The 19,343-nt window shown below is 36.3% G+C and overlaps 1 protein-coding gene across 1 annotated transcript in view; it reads left to right on the top strand.

Annotated features, from left to right (window-relative positions):
* Positions 1 to 19,343, top strand: part of COL28A1 (collagen type XXVIII alpha 1 chain) — a 175,474-nt gene that overhangs the window by 40,513 nt on the left and 115,618 nt on the right. The window contains exons 12-14 of the mRNA XM_078442134.2: positions 10,943 to 11,011; positions 12,079 to 12,147; positions 19,195 to 19,263. Of these exons, the coding sequence (XP_078298260.2) occupies positions 10,943 to 11,011; positions 12,079 to 12,147; positions 19,195 to 19,263 (207 nt within the window). The remainder of the gene's footprint in view (positions 1 to 10,942; positions 11,012 to 12,078; positions 12,148 to 19,194; positions 19,264 to 19,343) is intronic.

The raw sequence follows: 19,343 nt of genomic DNA, 5'->3' as shown, positions 1-19,343 counted from the left end.
GAGAAATAGCACCAGTCTTTTCCAGTTTAATAAATAGATATGGGGAGGGTAAATAATCCCCAGTGAATCAAACATTCATCCATCCATTCAAAATAAACAAAGAAGCTCATATCAACGAATAAAGGGAACCTATGTTTCAAGAGGACTGAGGGCAGATCAAACACTTAGATCATTCCATGATTCTGCACCAGACCATGATTCTTGGACACCCTTCTCTTCCTTATCCAACTCTGTTAAGGTTTCACCTCATTTTTTTTGATGCTTCCAAGGACAGTGCATGTTTTTCAAGTAGCTGGTAATCTTTTGAAGAAGTAAATAAGAGTCAAATGTACAAATCCTAAAATTGAAACTGTAAACCTAGTAAACATCTTTACACAACATCCTGTTTTCCTCAAAATGCTCAATGAAAAGAAGTCGATTTAATTTTTTTTAATTTTTCAAATTAGTTTTTAAAGTTTATTTACTTGAGAGAAAGAGAGAGAGAGAGAGAGAGCAAGTGGGGCAGGGGCAGAGAGAGAGAGGGAGAGGGAGAGAAACCCAAGTAGGCACCACTCTGTCAGTGAAGAGCCTGGCATGGACTCGAACCCATGAACCGTGAGATCATGACCTGAGCCTAAACCAAGAGTCAGGCATTTAACTGACTGAGCCACTCAGGAGCCCCCAAAAGGAGTTCAATTTTGAAAAGAGGGCTGGATGTCAACCTTTGCAATAGCTACCAGGAATGTACATGCAGATATTTTTGGTAGCTAGTAGTTCCTTTTAGCTTCCATGCATTATACCTTTAAACATTGCTAGACTTCTTTCAAATATGAACCACTGGCAGGAGAATTAGACAAATGTGTGCAGGTCCATCACTTTAAAAAAAAACCCGAAGCAGAAGATGTAGTGACAATGGGTCGGGGGCACCACTATCACATGAAAGAAAAAGTTATATGTAACAAAGAAGTATTTGTTAAATGAATGGATGAATGAGTATTTAAATGGAATGAGTTGTCAACAGTATTAAACTGCAGACAAGTGAAACAGGCAGGAGCCCAACAGAGTTATTTAGTTTGTCAACTTTGAGGTTTTTGGAAATCTTTAAGGGAGCAGTTTCAATAGAGATATTGGGGAGGTGACAAAGGAGAAGAGTACAATAGCCAGGAATTCTGACCGTTCTTCCAAGATATTGGGATAATAAAGGGAAACAGAACAGTGTTGACATAACCCATGAAAAGCTTCTTGTGTGTTAAATAATCTAATGTGTTCCTATACTTCCACTTTTTTCTAAGAGAGGCAAGAAGACTCGGAACTTAAATTTTTTTTTCAGTTTCAAATATACAACTTAAAGTCTCATGTTTTCTATAACTATTTTTGCAGGAACCGAAATATAATTAATGAAGATTTAGTAGATTTAAAAATACTTTCTTGTTTTGTTCATTATTTAAATATTTTACTCAACTCAACGTTAGCTTTGTAGGTCAACCTGCTAAATGTAACTAATATTTCACTTATGGTTTGGGAGTAGTTCAACACCACAGGTATGAACAACTATGAAGAATTTTAGACTTCTTCCTCCAACAAGCATTTATGTAGTTTTTATTTCAGCTCTCACACAATTTAAAAACCTAACAAAATCTTCTGACATCATGATGTTGCTTTCATCTGTAAAAATCATGATTTAAAATAGGATATAATTCCTTAAAACTTTATAGGACGTAAACCAGGTGAAACATACATAGACATCAACAATCCTGGTATGGAGTAATTACTCAAACAGAAAAGTTTTTTAAGTTCATGGCTCTTTTAACGGAATGACTATATTTTTTGCTTCATGTAAAGCATTTTAAGTCAGGGTACTTGAACATGTCAGCTTTCCCAATTGTCCAAAACCAATAATGGGCCTTCTCGTTCTCCTGGAAAGCTAACAACTTTTATTATTAATTTTTAAAAATATTTATTTATTTTTGAGAGAGAGAGAGAGTGTGAGAGAATGAGGGTTGGAGAGAGAGGGAGACACAGAATCCAAAGCAGACTCCAGTCTCTGAGCTGTCAGGACAGAGCCTGACACAGGGCTCAAACTCACAAACCAAGAGATCATGACCTGAGCTGAAGTCAGACGCTCAACGGACTGAGCCACCCAGGTGCCCCTGGCAGGCTAACAACTTTGAACAAGGTTGTGATGCTTGCAAAGCACTGTAAAGGGAAGAATCCCTTTACAATTGTAAGTAAAAATATCTGTTTAATGAAGAATTGGAACCAACCTGCCAAACTATGTGAATATTTTTTCTTCAGAGGGGTCAAAGTTTAAATGCTATTTCTGTCCTGGGCCTAATTAAAGGGAAAAAAATCATTAGTAATCCAGCAGTTGTTGTTGCGAAAAGGGCTTTGACCTACATGCACATCTGCCCACCAGGAGTCTAAATGAGCTTATTAACTCATTTGACATGAGACAGCTGATAGTGACAACTTGAAGAGGCTGCCAGAACATGTGGGATGTCAGCCAATGGCTTCAAGGCAGATGATTTTCATTCCCAAATCTCTGACGCATATGGTTCTCAGCAGGAGGGGTATACTGTGTGTGTGTGTGTGTGTGTGTGTGTGTGTGTGTGTGTGCACGCGCGCGTGTGCATGTGCATGCATGTGCACAGAAACTGTCAAGGTAAAGACTCTGATGGATCAAGAAACCCAAACCCAAAATGCTGCCAATATAAAGGTGCTGAGTCTAACCCACAATTCCCAGGCAAGCTGGGCACTAATGTGGAACAGCATCAGGTACTGCAGTGTCTTCTGAGGGATGTCAGAATCTAAAAAACAATCACACGAATGTCCCGAATCCAAGAAAGTTGCAATAGCTTTGCAACAGGGAGTATGAAGTTTATTCCAAGGGTAAGCCTTTTTTATTGTGATAAAATACACATAATATTTATCATTTTAACCATCTGTGAGTGTACAATTCGGCAGTACTAAATACATTCACAATGTTGTGTAATCATCACCACCACCCATGCCCAAAGCTTTTTCATCATCCTAACACAAACTTTGTACCTTTCAAATAATAACTCTCCTTATTTCTCCTGCGCCTAGTCTCCAAACTTACACTTACTCCAAGTGTAAGTTTTTAAAGAAACATATCATATGATCATATGAACCCATCTTCTCTAATAAACTAATGTGCTTGTTCTCAGATTCATGGGTAGAGATCACAGTGAATATTTTCCAGTGAGTCATTTTGTGTTGGGAGAGTCCAAGGAGTGTCCACCAGAGCTGGGATTCTTTAAAGCTATCCTGATGGGCCGCTGAGCAGACTTTCCTCTTAGGGACAATGATACACAATTCTTTATATTTTGTTATATATGATGAAGTATGACTTTCCTATTAGATTGAATCATATGAATGTCATTTTTGTAGGCCAACCATGGTTGAATATTATCAATTTCATGCGGTTTAACCTAATAGCAATCAAGAAAATGAGTTGAATTACTAAAATCTGGTACAGTTTTCATTACATTTTCACCACTTTTTTGTTATTATGGGTTTTGTTTTCTTTTTTTGAAAAGCATGAATAAGTGGAATATGTGGACTGTGGTCTTTTCTCTTATCCAACTAGATGATATTCAAAAAAGATTGCAGTTGGAGATTTCAAATAATCATGGTTTCTAACTCAGTGCAGTTGGTTAATAACTGATTTATATGTAGACCTACACTGTGTGATTACACGACTACCAGTTATAATTTATGTTACCTTTACCACTCACTTAGTGACAACACTGACCCAGGTAGACTTAAATGCCTGAAATGAAATGTGAATTGGCTTGTAAAAGTATATTTTCTCTTGGTTTGCATTTTATTTTAGAGATCCTCTGTCTTCATATGATGGATCTTCTACAATGTGTAGACTGTAGCTATCTGACTTTTGTGTTTTTCATCCTGTAACAAAGATATGAATTTAGTCTGCAACCAAGTGATTTTTGAAATAATTCAAGAAAATAATCGAAAAGTCTCAAGAGGCAGTCTTGCACTGGCTCTAAAACCAGACTTCTGGGGTTCAAACAAAGCCCTATTTTGTATTAGCTCCATTATTTTGGCAAGTACTTATCCTCCCCATGCCTCAGTTTTCTCATTCATGTCATGCGTTAATAATAGCACCTACCTTTAAAGAGTCATTTTAAAGACTATATGATTTAATCATAGTAAGTGCCATATGTGTTGACAATAATTAAGCAGTTAAGTATTTTAACAACTCTCTCTTATTAATGTAGAACAAGTTAGCCTAAAATGTTTTCTAAAAATAAGCCACTTATAACACTTCTCTGAAATAAGAGAAATTAGGTATTAAAAATAGAGCTTGAGTTAGCAAGTATTTGATAAATGTTAGTTTTCTGCCTCCTAACACCTGCTTTTCTTTCTTTCTCCCCCCAAAAGGACCTTTTTTTGCTTTTCTCCCAAATCTTTGTATGCAGTCATCACTGTGCTGAGTTTCAGATAAGACTGTATCTTGGCTGTATTTGAACCATTCTGCATCACTTTCCTCCATTAGGAAAGTATGAGAATATTTGTCATAAGACTTAAAATATTAAAGTTGGTGCTACACATATTTGGGAAATGATAAAAAAAGAAGTTGCTAAAATGTTGTTCTCATGTTAAGATCCTAAAGTATGATTAAATTGTTCATAACTGAATTATTCAAGAAAAGGTAAATTTCTGTCCCCCCAAAATTCAGAATTTTGAACAACATTTCATTATTTATTATCTTAGGGCAAGGAAGATGTTGACTCTGGTTAGAACTGGTGCCAGGAATAAGGCATGTTGGGTTTCTTTAGCTGAGCTTCCCATACAGTGTAACTTTAGTCTGTCTATTGGGATTTCATTGTGACTTCGACTGAAAAAAAAAAAGTTTGTGTCTGGGTAAGTTTTCAGGAGAAACTGTGTAATAGGTACTTTAAATCACTTTGTAATTTATGTACAGTTGCTCTTGGTTGAAACCTAAGTAAACCAGAGGGAACCCCAAGGGAGCATTTCTAGATTTCCAGCTTCCCCAGCCCAGACCTGTTTGGTTTCCTGTTTTGATCACCTCCAGCAGCTAGCACAGCAGCTGCTTCCAAGTTGCTGCTCAGTAAATGTTTGCTGCATGGATGGTTGAGTGAATGTTATCAATTAGTTAACCATTGACAATGCAAAACTGAGCAAACTCACATGACATCCTCCCCACAGTCTAGGGATAGATGTTAACTGAATGCAACATTATAATTATAATGAATACTCAGAAAAAGAAGAAAATGGTGCAATCAGTGCCGCTAGAATAGGGATTTCACCTGATCAGAGAAACCTTCTCTGAAGCTGTGCTGCTTAAAATAAGATTTGAAGGATGAATAAGGATTAACTAGGGAAAAAGGGAGGTAAGAACATCCTAGATAGACTGAGTAGCACATGCTAAGATCCCGTGGCAGAAGGGGGCCTGGCAAGAAAGAACAAGGAATGGAACAAAGGCCGATGCTGCCAGGGCGGTGAGTGAAGAAGCAACTAGTTACAGATGGGAATGAAAAGACTGTGGGACACCATGCAGGGGCTCGCAAGCCTTGTAAGGAGCTTTGTCTTTCCACTAAGAGCAAAGGGAAAGGCCTTGAATGGTTTCATTCACATTAAAAATCAAAAGATTGGACTGGCAGCAATGGTGGGGGTGGAGGGGAATAAATTAAAATGTGCAACAATGTATGTGTGTAGGGTACTAAAGACTTTGTTGTAATCTGTGCAAGAGGTGAGATTAATTTGAAGTAGACTACAGAGGCATGGTAGGAGATTAAAAATGGTAGATAGATTTGAGAGAGATTTAGAGGGCATATTGAAAAGAGTTGGCAATATATTACACATGGTAGGTAAAAGAGTGAGAGATGTCAAGAATGACTCCTTGTTTGGCTTGACTCATGGAGGGATTGTGGTGCTCTTCCCAGATAGAGAATGCTGAAAGGTGATCAGGTCTGTGAGGAGAAGAGTATGAGTTTGTCTTTGGAAATGATGGGTTTCTTTTGAAATTCTCTTTCCTGACTTCTATCACACTGCGTTTGTGAGTTCCCATTTCTTTTTCTCAAACTGCCTTCCTCAACTCCCCACAAGACATTTCTATGTTCTTCCATTCCCACCCAACTTGTATGTTGGTACTCTCCATGGTTCTGACCTAAGCTTCTGGCCTGCTTAGTCACTAAACACACCCTGTTCAATACAGTAGTCACATGTGGCCATTGAGCCCTTGAAATATGGCTAGTCTAAATGGAGATGTGGTATAATTGTTAAATATACATAGGATTTCAAAGACATGTATTAAAAATAATAAATAAAATCATTGATAAGGTTATTATGTTGATCACATACTGAAATGATATTTTAGATATATCGAATTAACTAAAATATGTTATTACTTTTTTTAAAAAGTTTATTCATTTATTTTGAGAGAGAGAGAGAACATGTGCATGCATGTGAGTGGGGGAGGGGCAGAGAGAGGGAGAGAGAGGAGAGAATCCTAAGCAGGCTCCATGCCCAGCATGGAGTCTGATGCAGGGTTTGATCTCACGAACCGTGAGATCATGACCTGAGCTGAAATCAAGAGTAGGATGCTTAATTGACTGAGCCACACAGGTGCTGCTGTTATGATTAATTTTTTTTAAGGTGACTACTAGGAAATTTAAAATTACATATGTGAAAAAATAAATAAAATTACATATGGGGCTCATTGTATATTTCTAGTGGATGGCTCTACTCTAGACAGTGACCCTTTTGTTGCCTTATTTCTGTCCGTTTGAGCCCACAGAGCTGTTTATTGTCCCCAGAACGTTTCACATCATTTTATGCCTCAAACACTTTCCTTTTCCTTAACATTTGTTCCTCTTCTTTTATGCCAGATTAGATATGATTCCTACTTTTTTTTGGTTCAGAGAAAATATCTCCTCTACTATTTGAAACTTTTCTCATTCTTTAAGGCAGAATTAAACGCTTGTGTCACAGAGTCTATCATCCTCTGTTAATATCTTTATTATAGCTAATTCACATGCTTATATTTTCTTTTATATTCATTTGCCTCTCCAGCCAGATTGTAAGTGTCTGCAAAGTACAGGTGTGATCTGATTTATGTCTATAATTATGTAACTGGGTACTCAGTATGAGGGTGGTACTCAGTGAAAGTCTGATGAATAACAATTGAATCTACACATATTAAATAGTGATCATATAATTAGTTATGACTTAGATGTTTTATAGATAATATCTTGAATCCTCTCAACAACTCTGCAAGGTAGATATAATTATCCTCATTTTGCATATGGAGATCTTGCAAAAGCTCAAACTGTTAGTAAATTATAGAGCCAGAATTCAACTAGACCGAATGAAAAAAGCCATGTTTTTTTTTCTGTGATTCTATGCATACTGAAAAATTGATTAAAAAGTAGTGATTATATCCTAAATTATAAAATAGGGAAAAATACCCATTTCCTAAAATTGTTAGAAGATTAAGTGACATAATGTATATAAAGTGTCAGGGCAGTGCTTAGAAACGCTAGGTTTTATTAAACATTGGCTTCCTTCGATGTTGAGGCCCATAGCACAGACATCCTTAATTTCTTTTTTTTTAAATTTTTTTAATGTTTATTTATTTTTGAGAGAGAGAGAGAAAGACAGAGTGCAGGCAGGGGAGGGACAGAAAGAGAGGGAAAGACAGAATCCAAAACAGGCTCCAGGTTCTGAGCCATCATGGTGTGGGGCTCGAGATCGTGACCTGAGCCAAAGTCAGATGCTTAACCAACTGGGCCACCCAGGTGCTCCTAGCATCCTTAATTTCTGAGAAAGACCAAAGTGTTTTACCCAGCCTCCTCTATGCCCCTACACATGCTTACACTCATATGAAAGTCATGTGAAACAGACCACCTCCAGGGCTATCCACTTTAACTCAATCTTCTTTGTATATGCCTCTGATGGTCAAAGAAAGTGAAGTTGAGAAATAACAAGTAGTACTGAGGCCATTCAACCTTTCTCTGTGTATTTGTGCTTATTGGTGAAGGGTGGTAGAAATAATGGCAGAAAAGGAATCAAGCCTGGAGGCTTACCAGGGCTATGTTGCCTTGGTGAATTTCCAGAAAATCATTGTGAGTATTCTCAATGATTCTTCTCTTCCTGTTCTCTTACCCAGCAATGCTATGTTACAATCAAGACCACTTTCTTTACCACCTCAGGAAACTTTGTAGGAAAGGGGAAGGAGAAGTATGAAAGGGATAAACATTGATTGTAGGCCAATGCTGGTCTGCAGGCCTATGTGGAGGTGCTAAGCTCCTGAGAAGTAAATTCACGCAACTGAAATGTGAAGATGTGTTGTTACTGAGTTGTGTTGAGGAAAGGGAAAGAGATTCCTTTATAACCTTCAGATCCCTGTAACTTCCCTAAAAAAAGCAATATAGAGAAATTGTTCAGTTGCTATGGGTACTTGACCAAGGCTAAAGGAAACTCATGGGTTTCAGGGTAAGATAGTTGCTCTCCTATTGATTTTCCTGATACACACATTTCAAGTTAACAATGTCCCTAGTTAGAGGAAACCTTCTCACCAACCCGTGCTCTTATTTATTTTAGATCAAACATACAGAAAAGTGATACATAATATATAATATTATATAATTATATATAATATAATATAATATAATATAATATAATATAATATAATATAATATAATATAAATTATATAATATATAATAATATATAACATATAATATAATATAATAGTATATACTATGAATATAATATAATACAGTATAATATAATATAATTAATATAATATAGTATAACATAATATTTAAAAGCCTTCGGATCCATTTTAGAACCAAACAAATACAAATGGGGCAAGGAATGAATAGAAAAAGGGAACTTAAGGCCTTATGTTATTATTATTTTAATGGTGTGTTTTACCTCTTAAACTAGTCCTTTGGGTTTAGGGACTATGTCCTAAACTTTTCTATACTTACTTCATTACTGTCCACATAGTAAATGCTTGCTATTCCTTTGCTGAGTGACGGAAGCTGTCACCCATTCACACGGATTAAGGATGTATGTAGCACAAGAAGTTGTAGGGAAAAGATTCTTTGAAATGAAAATTTTGAACCTACATTAGGAAACTGAATATTCTCTAGTACTTAAATCAAACTTTGATATCAAGAAGACAGCTTCAAATCTGGGAGAGCCTTTATGTCTGATATTATACATGGAGAAATTCCAAGGCCAAGAACATGTGAAAAATAAGAATGGCAATTATCTGGCTGCTCCAGAAAATTTAATATGCATAGAAAAATTCGTAAAACTTTGATTTTAAGGGAAAAATGCAAGTTTATTTATCTGCCAGATTGACTTATTACAAGAATGAACTGAAGGAAGATACGTTTAGATACAAGCCACTTAAATGCCAAAGCATCATAAACTCTCACAATCAACTGATTTTGAGACAGGTTTTCTTTGTTATGATTTTGAGCCTGGGCTTATCTTTTGGGGGGCTGATTTGACTCTGACCCTTCTTCCTGTCTCTTCTTTCCCCCCTTTACAATTGATTAAAGCCCATAGACTTCCTTAAAGTAAGGCCTCTACCATATCAATAGAAATTGCTTTAGTCACTAAAGAGTCCCCTTCAAAAATCACAAGCCTCCAGGGAAAATTGAGGCTTTAACATTGGTGAAAATTCTTTTGTTTCCCTCAATCTGGAGAAGGATTGTTTCAACTTCTTGCCCCATTTTACGGTTAATTGATACAAGGTTGAAGAGAAGAGAGAAATCTGTAAGTTGGATGAAATTTTAAATAGCAAGTATTCATTAACTCAAACACAACAGTATTCAGAAACCTTCCTTCCCATAAATTAGAGATATGTGTGTACATAAAGAACTAGAAGGAAATGCCCCAGAAATTAATAGTAGCTATAGACAGATAAGTTAAAATTTTCTATGTGTGTATGCCTTTCAATATGTGGCAAATTTCCTATAATGAAGGTGTGTTATTTCTGTAAACAGAAACAAATTAAAAAAAGAGATTGTAATCAATAGCCACTTCTAGTAAACAGAAGGTTTGAAGGTGGGTAGCTCAATGAGGTTTTGTTTGATCAAGTTCAATGAGGTTTTCCAGGAGCCAGGCACTTAAAAATGTTTTTCTGCATGGTCCTCTTCAATGGTTGGCATTCAGCCAAGAGATTGGCTGCCTCAAATTTACAAGATACCTATCGCATCTCCAAGTAGGAAAGAAGAGGTAGGGGCAAAATCTTTTCTCTTTGCACCTAATAATGTCACCACATCTCATTGGTTGGTACTGAGCCAAAGAACCAACCAGTGGCAAAGGAACAGGAGATGGTAGATTTGCATTAAACCAATTATTATTCATCCTGTGACCCTGAGTATAAAGAACAGCTTTCCATTGACATGAACAGATCAGAGTTCCAACAGCAGGGAAGGAAAGAGGGCAGGAGATGATCATTGGGTAGGAGACAAACGTGTCTGTCAGAAGCACATAATAAAGACTTGCTGAACAACAAGTGAGGGCTGCAGTGCAACATGCATCCTGAAAACGTTTGCTTTTGCGGGCCTCTTCTTCCATTTAAAAAAAAAAAAAGCTAAAAATTATACATTACAACTGAATTGGGATAAAGACAAATTTAATCCAGAATGAATTCATTGTCATATATTCATTATTTTTTTAAAATTTGTATTCTGATTTTAAACATTAAAATGGAAACATTTTCATGGACCCTAGACATTGTGACTACTGTGTTCAGTGGTTAATTCAACCCTGAGTCTTGTTGTCCTTCCAGCTGGATTACAAACACTTTGAGGGCAGTGACTGTGTTCTAGATTTCACTGTTGCCCTCAAAATTCCTACCACAGCACTATGCTCTAAGAGCTGTTCAACAAATACTGTTGAGTTGACCTAACATATAACTGTTTCTTCTTGTAGGGTGAACCAGGTCCCCCTGGTCCTCATGGTCCTCCAGGAGCCCCCGGTATTGGACAGCAAGGAATTAAGGTAAAGATTCTTGTCTTTTTCCCTATTTATGAGTATTAACTTTATTGTTGGGCTGGAGAAGCTATGATTTGAATCCACTCAACCTTACCCTCTAGATACAAAGAGGCTGCCTGCAGAAGGTACTTACAGTCTGGGTTCTTGGACACTGCAGTGCTCCAGGCAGGGGCAGTTACCACAAGAAAAATCAATGTATTTTTTATTTGATTGGTATGAAAAATTTGTCTTGTCTCCAAATAAATACCCACCTTATTGCCAATGTACATCTAGTTCTATTAATTTCATGGAATGTAAATGTTAACATGCAAAATTGTTACTGGGACGTGAAGCATCTTAACACATAAACTATCATCTTCTCACACTAAAGAAGCATAGAAGGGCAGAAACCAGGAGGACCACAACACTGAACAAGTAAGTGTTGATAGAAAGGTTTTTAGGGAACTAGAAAGTACTGGAACATCCAACACGTTGGAGTGCTCTGCATCATGTAGGATGTCACAGAGCAAAAGTGCTTATTTTAAATGGCTTTTCTATGTCATTGGGACAATAAGACTTTGTTGCAGGAATAAAACAGAGAGCAGCACAAAACAGTGCACTTCTAATGAAGTCAAGTATCACCACGGATGGTATTTAAACAATAAGCATATTGAGACTCTAGAGAAAGTGGAGTTTATATTGGCAGAGTTATCGGACAAGGATTCTGAAGGAGATCAAGTGTGAAATAGAATTGAAAAGAGAGGTAAAATGGAACAGAGTGGGTAACATTCCAGGATGGTGGCAAGGGGGGCAGGGAACGGCACAAGCATTGTTTGCTTGGTCATCTCCGTAACCAAAAATGAATCGAATAGAGTCTATCCTGCCAAATACTACACAATAGCTTCTGAAAGCTAAAAGTAGTGTTCACTTAAATTCAAACCATTTTTCCTCCTCCAGAATTTTTTTTATCTTTATGAATGTGAAAAGTTTGACTATTTAGCCATTATTTTTGTTGAAATCTCCAGAGTATCTTGTGGTATGTTTATTCTTTATTTAAAAACTCAAACCTTCATTTGATTATTTCTTTCTCTTAGGGGGAAAGAGGTCAGGAAGGAAGAACAGGAGCTCCAGGACCGATTGGCATTGGTGAACCAGGCCAGCCAGTAAGTATCAAGAAATTCTAGATGGAATAAAAAGGACAAATACAGTTCTTATTTGCTCTTTGTAGTTAGACTAAGTGGTTAAATTAAGCCATCTTGTATCTTTAGGACAGCAAAAGACAATAAATATGCAAGGACCAGATATGAGTGTTATTTTTCATACCACTTGATAGAACCACACGCATACACATGTGACATATACGACTGGCTTTCTCTTACCATAATCTCTTACAAGATTGATCAGCTTGTCCAAGAAGGAAAGAGATCTCATGTGTCAAAATTTCCTAGGATATAGGAGAACTGGATTTAGGCATAGGTCTATACTTTGTAACTGACTTTCCTGTAACCATGAAAAATTACTGAGAATAGGACCTTGTTCATAAGCTAATTTATGGGTAGGATTGATGAAGGTAGACAGGTGATACCTGTGTTATTTGCAGCTTCTAACTTATGTAGCTTTGAAGTTTACTATTTTTGCAGAAGAAAAAAAAAGTGTTTCTATCAAGAAATCTGGAGAAGAAATGAATAAAACATGACTATTCTAGTATAGAAATTCTCTTAACTTTTCAAGTAATCATTATTCTCCCAGAAAAGAATAGTAACTAACTCACTGAGGTACAAATTAAAACAACTGTATTGGATTGGGAGAATTAGTATTGTTAAAATGTCCATACTACCCAAAACAATCTACTGATTCAATGCAATCCTTATCAAAATTCCAATGGCATTTTTCATGGAAATGGAACAATCTTAAAATTTGTATGGAACCGTAAATGATCCTAATAGCCAAAGCAATCTTGAGAAAGAAGAACTAAGGTGGAGGTATCACACTTTCTGATTTCTAAATATATTCCAAAGCTATAGTAATCAAAACAGTATTGTATTGGCATAAAAACACACACACAGACCAATGGAATGGAATAGAGAGACTAGAAATAAACTCACACATATATGGCCAATTAATTTCCAACAAAGGAGCCAAGAATATACAATGGGGAAAGGACAGTCTCTTTAATAAATGGTGTTGGGGAAATGGGACAGCCACATGCAAAAGCATGAAAGTGGACCACCATCCTCCACCATACACAAAAATGAACTCAAATGGCTTTGAGTCTTGAATGTAAGACCTGAAATCATAAAACTCTTGGAAGAAAACATAAGCAGTAAGCTCCCTGACACAGGTCTTAGCAATAATGTTTTGAATTTAATACCAACAGTAAAAGGAACAAAAGCAAAAATAAACAAGTTGGGACTATATCAAACTAAAAAGCTTCTGCACAGCAAAGGAAAACATCAACAAAATAGGCAATCTACTGAATGGGAGAAAATATTTTCAAATCATATATCTGATAATATCAAAAATATGTAAAGAACTCATACAACTCAACAATAACACAAAAATTCAATTAAAAAACAGGCAGAAGAGTCGAACAGACATTTTACCAAAGAAGACGTACAGATGGGCAACAGGTATATGAAAAGATGCTCAGCATCATTAGTTACCAGAGAAATGCAAATCAAAATCAAAATGAGATATCACCTCACACCTGCTACAATGGCTATTATCAAAAGTACAAGAAAACAGGTATTGTTGAGAATGTGGAGAAAAGGGAACCCTCATGCACTATTGATGGAAATGTAATTTGTATAGCCAATGTGAAAAACAGTATGGAGATTCCTCAAAAAATTAAAAATTCTATTACCATATGATCCAGCCATTCCACTTGTGGGTATTTATTCAAAGAAAATAAAGTCACTAATATATTGAAAAGACATATGCATCCCATGTTCATTGCTATTTATAATAACCAAGATAGGGAAACAAACTAAGTGTTCATTGATGGATAAATGGATAAAGAAATTGTGATATATTTATAGAGTATATCCACATATATATGATGGATTACTATTGGATATATATATAATGGATTACTATTCAATCATAAAAAAGAATGAAGTCTTGCCATTTGCAACAACATGGATTGACTTCGAGGACATTATACTAATTGAAATAAGTCAGACAGAGAAGGGCAAATGCCATATGATGTGGAACTGTAAAAACAAAAAATCAAACCAGTCTTCTAGATAGAACAGGCAAAATCAACTTTATTTTTATATTCTAGTAACAGACACATAGAAATAAAAATTTTAAATACAATAGAATTTATAGTCATTAAAAATAGAAATACTTGGGTATAAATTTAATAAAACATGTATAAGCTTTATATCCTGAAAACTTCAAAACACTAATGAAAGAAATAAAAGAATATTTAATAAATTGAGAGACATACCATATTCATTGATTGGAAGACTTGACATCATAAAGCTGTCAATCTCTTTAAATTGATATAAGGTTTAATGCAAGCCTTTTAAAAAATCCCAGTAAGATTTTTTTAAAGGTATGGACAAGATTATTTTAAAATCTGTATGGAAAGGCAAAGGAGCTAGAATAATTAAAACAATTTGCAAAAAGAAGAATAAAGTTGAAGAAAGGGTTTAAGATTTATTCACATAACTACAGCAATCAAGACTGTGCAGTTCTGACATCATAGAAACATGATCAGTGGAATAGAATAGAGAACCCAGATACAGACCCACACACTGATTTTTTTATTTATTAAAAAAAATTTTTTTTAATGTTTATTTATTTTTGAGAGAGAGACAGAGTACAAGCCAGGGAGGGGCAGAGAGAGGGAGACACAGAATCTGAAGCAGGCCCCAGGCTCTGAGCTGTCAGCAAAGAGCCCGATGTGGGGCTTGAACCCATGAACCATGAGATCATGACCTGAGCCAAAGTCGGACGCCTAACTGACTGAGCCATCTGTGCATCCCTTGAATTCATTTTTTAATAATTGTTTTACTATACTTATATTTTTAGTGTAATATTCTCTTCTTGTATTTTATATTCCTATTATTAGACCATTAAGCATTCAAAGAGACCATTTTTTGGTCTCTATTTTATAATTTTATTATTTGACATTTTGGGGAAAATTTATGTTATATAGGCTCACTTTTATTCATTGTCAATTGTTTTCTTATATGTTTTGTACTCTGGCATCTGAATTCATGGTCATCAGGTCTTTACCTGTGAAAATCTTAAGTGTTCTGGGTGGAGGGTATTTGAGAGGAATTTGCACGTACACCTCTTAGGTACTCCTCGGATATCCTTGATACTAATGTCTTGACTAGGTGTTCCTGGATCACCTATATGATGGCAGTTAAAACTACAAACCCATACATAGCACTGGAGCAGGCTTGGAATTTTTAGGCCCATTTAGAGCCTAAGTGAGGGTAGACAAGATTCTTGTCTTTCATATCGCTGTGTTGACTAAATGGCTTTTTTCTCAACCCTGCCCTTTCATTGACAATATGTAAGTAACTTTGAAGGTCCTAGCTTTCTGTGGGGATCTCAGGTCTAATACTCTCCTCATTTTCCTTTGAGTGAGCCAAAATCTTTGCTCCTGGTTCTCTGTCGTAGGTTTTCTAGACTTATTTCCACCATACGACCACACGTTTCCACCCAGAACAACCACAGCATCAGTTTCTATGCGCACTACCCTAGCGTTCAGCTCTTTTTGTTTTGGAGCCCTGTGACTTCCCTCACCTATTTATTTTTGGATTTCAGCTCTGCCTTTAAAATTTATTTTAAAGAAAATTTGTATTACTTGCCTTTTTGTTTATAGCTAGAGAGTTTATACAATATTGCTAGAACATGAAGTTCTTGTTTGTTTGCTTTCTAAGCCACAATTATACAAATCAGAAAGACACCATGAAGTCTGCAGTTCAAGTGGGAACTGAAATCATTACAAAGATGGGGAGGATTGCAAATAATGTATGCAAATGTTGTACCAAAATGTCATAATAAAAATCCAACACTGAGTTTCTGAATTATTTAGAAGTAACATAAAGACTTACCTTGGGACTGAGAAAGGTTCTGCTGAAAGTCTCTTACCTTTGTTTCTTTGTCTGGATGATTTCAAACGGTGCCAGATTTTTTTTGTTTGTTTGTTGTTTTCTTTTTGTACAAGGATATTGAGAACATTGTTAGTAAAAAATACCCACTAAAGTAGAACTATAAATACTTTGAAGTTAAAAATTATATAAACAGTACTGTTTGAATATTATGGGCAATTTTTATTATTATTTAGCACAGTTATTTTTAATGCTTGAAATGTATATTAAAGCCACTTTTACTGATTATCTACACTAGTGAGATTATTAAGAAAAGTAATATGATAATGGATGATCACATTTTACCTCATTAATGTCTCAAATAAAGCATTTCACTGATCAGACTGTGTTAACTGATAATAACAGTCCTTATATTTTTTTTATTAGAGGCATTCATGAGAAATCAAATAAGTATGCCATAATTATAATTGATTTTCATGGCTTTTGAAAAGGACACTGTGAGTTTTTTATAGAAGCATTTCTGTCTTTTAGAAATAATCCATGGGTTCTGTCGTAGTAAAGTATAGTTCATCTACCCGAGTACCTGCTCTTTCTCTTAACCAAGCAGTCACCTTTCATTCTGCTTTGCTGTAAAATATGAGAATACTCTGATGATACAGACTGTTCCTCTGACGGTTGGCAATAATTAAATTTTGGATCACTGTTGTTTTAAATGCCTTTAAGCAATTACTCACAAGTATTAGTTCTCTGTTCTCTGCAGCTTGGAACACATGGCTCATCAAAGCCTCCAATGTTTTCAGTCTCATCTTGGCTGGTGTACTCTAGAAATGCAGAGATGAAAGGAGGGTTGGGTGTTTATGCCTCGTAGCAGCCCTCTCTCCATATTGCTTACTGTAAACCATTCACCCCGAGGCTAACTTATTCATAATGCCCTGAAAGGACATTCTTCACCATCACAAGATTCAAATAAAATAATTTCGATAGTGATGGCAGATGTTTATTAAGTGCTCAATATGTAAGAGCTTTAAGTCTCTCTGACCTAACCCATATATTAATACTCATGGTTCTGGTAGGTACTATTGTTACCACCATCATGATGAGGACGCTGAACTTTAGAGAGATTAAGTTCTTTGTCGAAGTTCGCACTGCTAACACATAGCCGAGCTGGCACTTGACCCTCAGTCCATATGACAGTATAATTGTCAGGAAAGCCTGTAAGCTCTAGGAGACCAGGGAGCAGGTCTGTCTGCTGTTCCCAGAACTTAGCACACTGCCTGGCACTTACTAGGCATTCGGTCAGTATTTGCTGAATGAATGGAAAAAATTGAGTGAACTAGAAAAAGACTTCTTTGCATTGAATGTAAATTGTGTTATTTTCATTTGTTTTATCATTGGGGAAGAGGAATCATTTGTCAATTTTTTTTTTTTGGTTAAAGCATATGATGTTAGCTAGGCACTTACTCTTTTATTTGCAATCTAGTTTTCATGCTTATATTTATTTTTCCCCTAGTTAATCACTCTAACGTTAGAGTAAGCTATCATGGATATTAGTGCTTTGATTAAGGTCTTGGACTCTTAAAAGCTAGGTTTCCCATAAGCATAGCAATTTAAATTGAATTAAATGTTAGCTTTTTTCTTTAATTAAAGTCTTTATGAAATTGGTTATGCATAAATACTGAAGAAGACTGTCTTTTAAAATATACAATAATAGGGGAAGGCAAAAAAAATTTGAACACGGGATACAATTAGCTTTCTTTTTTATAAATCTATAACTGTGATCAGTCACTGATTAGCATAATGCTGAATCCTAGCTCTGCTCCCAGGCTCAGTAGAAAGCACCTCTTAAATTATCCCGGATTACTGTGTATCAAGCCCGAAGATCATTCACAGTGTCTGCCGTTTGCTGGCTTTGGAGCTGCTGGGCAACTCGGTAGACTTTGTTCTGTCCTAGGCTCACTTTCTGGCAAGCAAGCCCTCATTATTTTTCTTTTACATCCATTAGAGGAAAAGCTCCTATCTGTGCTTCTAAGGTTCTTGTTGTTAGTTCCTTTTCTACTTTTATGCCTTCTGGCCAAGAAAAAAGAGAGGGGGGGCGCCTGGGTGGCGCAGTCGGTTAAGCGTCCGACTTCATCCAGGTCACGATCTCACGGTCTGTGAGTTCGAGCCCCGCGTCGGGCTCTGAGCTGATGGCTCGGAGCCTGGAGCCTGTTTCCGATTCTGTGTCTCCCTCTCTCTCTGCCCCTCCCCCGTTCGTGCTCTGTCTCTCTCTGTCCCAAAAATAAATAAAAAACGTTGAAAAAAAAAAATTTAAAAAAAAAAGAATAAAGAGAGGGAAAATTTGTAGCTTTTTAAAATTTCCACTTTAATTGAATATCTTGCTGTTGTCTTTTCTTTTTCAATCAGTTTGTTTCCTGCCAGTCCACTTCAAAGCCAGAGAGTGTGTTGTTTCTCTTTACTTACGTGAGAACTCTTCACCATCTGACTGTCTTTCTGAGCAATAGTTACATGGACTTTTTAATTTGAATCACTGAGATCAAAAACCATGCTTCCTCTGCATGATTCTATCAAGATTCCTATTTGCACATAAACCCCCAGTGGACTCAACCAGTCCTCGAAAGAATTCAAGAATTCAAGTTTGAATCCAAATTTGTCAGGATAGAAATTAAAACACATGTAAACAGAATTCGATGTTTTAAAGCAGCTGTGCAGTGATTTCTTCACAGGGCTCCCCTGATGTTTTTAAATTACTTAATCACTCAGCAACCTTCTCCAGGCCACACAGTGGCTAGATTTTTAGACTTCCCTCAAAGGACTTATTTCCTAATCCTTATTCCAAAGCATCACTTAATTTCCATTTTCCTCTAATATGAGGACACCAGAATAGAACATCTTATGCCAATCAAATGGAATGAGTAATACAATGGGAATATTCTTCTTCACAACTCTACAATTCTGCTGATCAGTATGGAATTTACTAGGATTCTCACTAACAACATAAATAGGACTATATCATTGCATGCCCATGTGAACTAAAATATAACCATTTTCTCTCTTCCTTCTTCCTCCTATCTCTCTCCCCACTTCCCATTCTCTCTTTCTTTCTCTTTTCCTGTTCCTCATTCCCTCTTATCCAAACAGGGTCCCCGCGGTCCTGAGGGAGCACCAGGAGAGAGGGGCTTACCAGGAGAAGGATTTCCAGGGCCAAAGGTAACAACACCTCCCGTACTATGAAAAAATGCTTTGCCTTGCATGGTCATGATTTATAACTTTAAAAAAATGGGTCCTAG

Source organism: Panthera onca, chromosome A2 (genome assembly GCF_046562875.1).
Source record: "Panthera onca isolate mPanOnc1 chromosome A2, mPanOnc1 haplotype 2, whole genome shotgun sequence".
NCBI lineage: Eukaryota > Metazoa > Chordata > Mammalia > Carnivora > Felidae > Panthera > Panthera onca.
The sequence above is the reverse complement of the archived record's forward strand: the minus strand, read 5'-3'. Positions and strand labels throughout refer to the sequence as shown.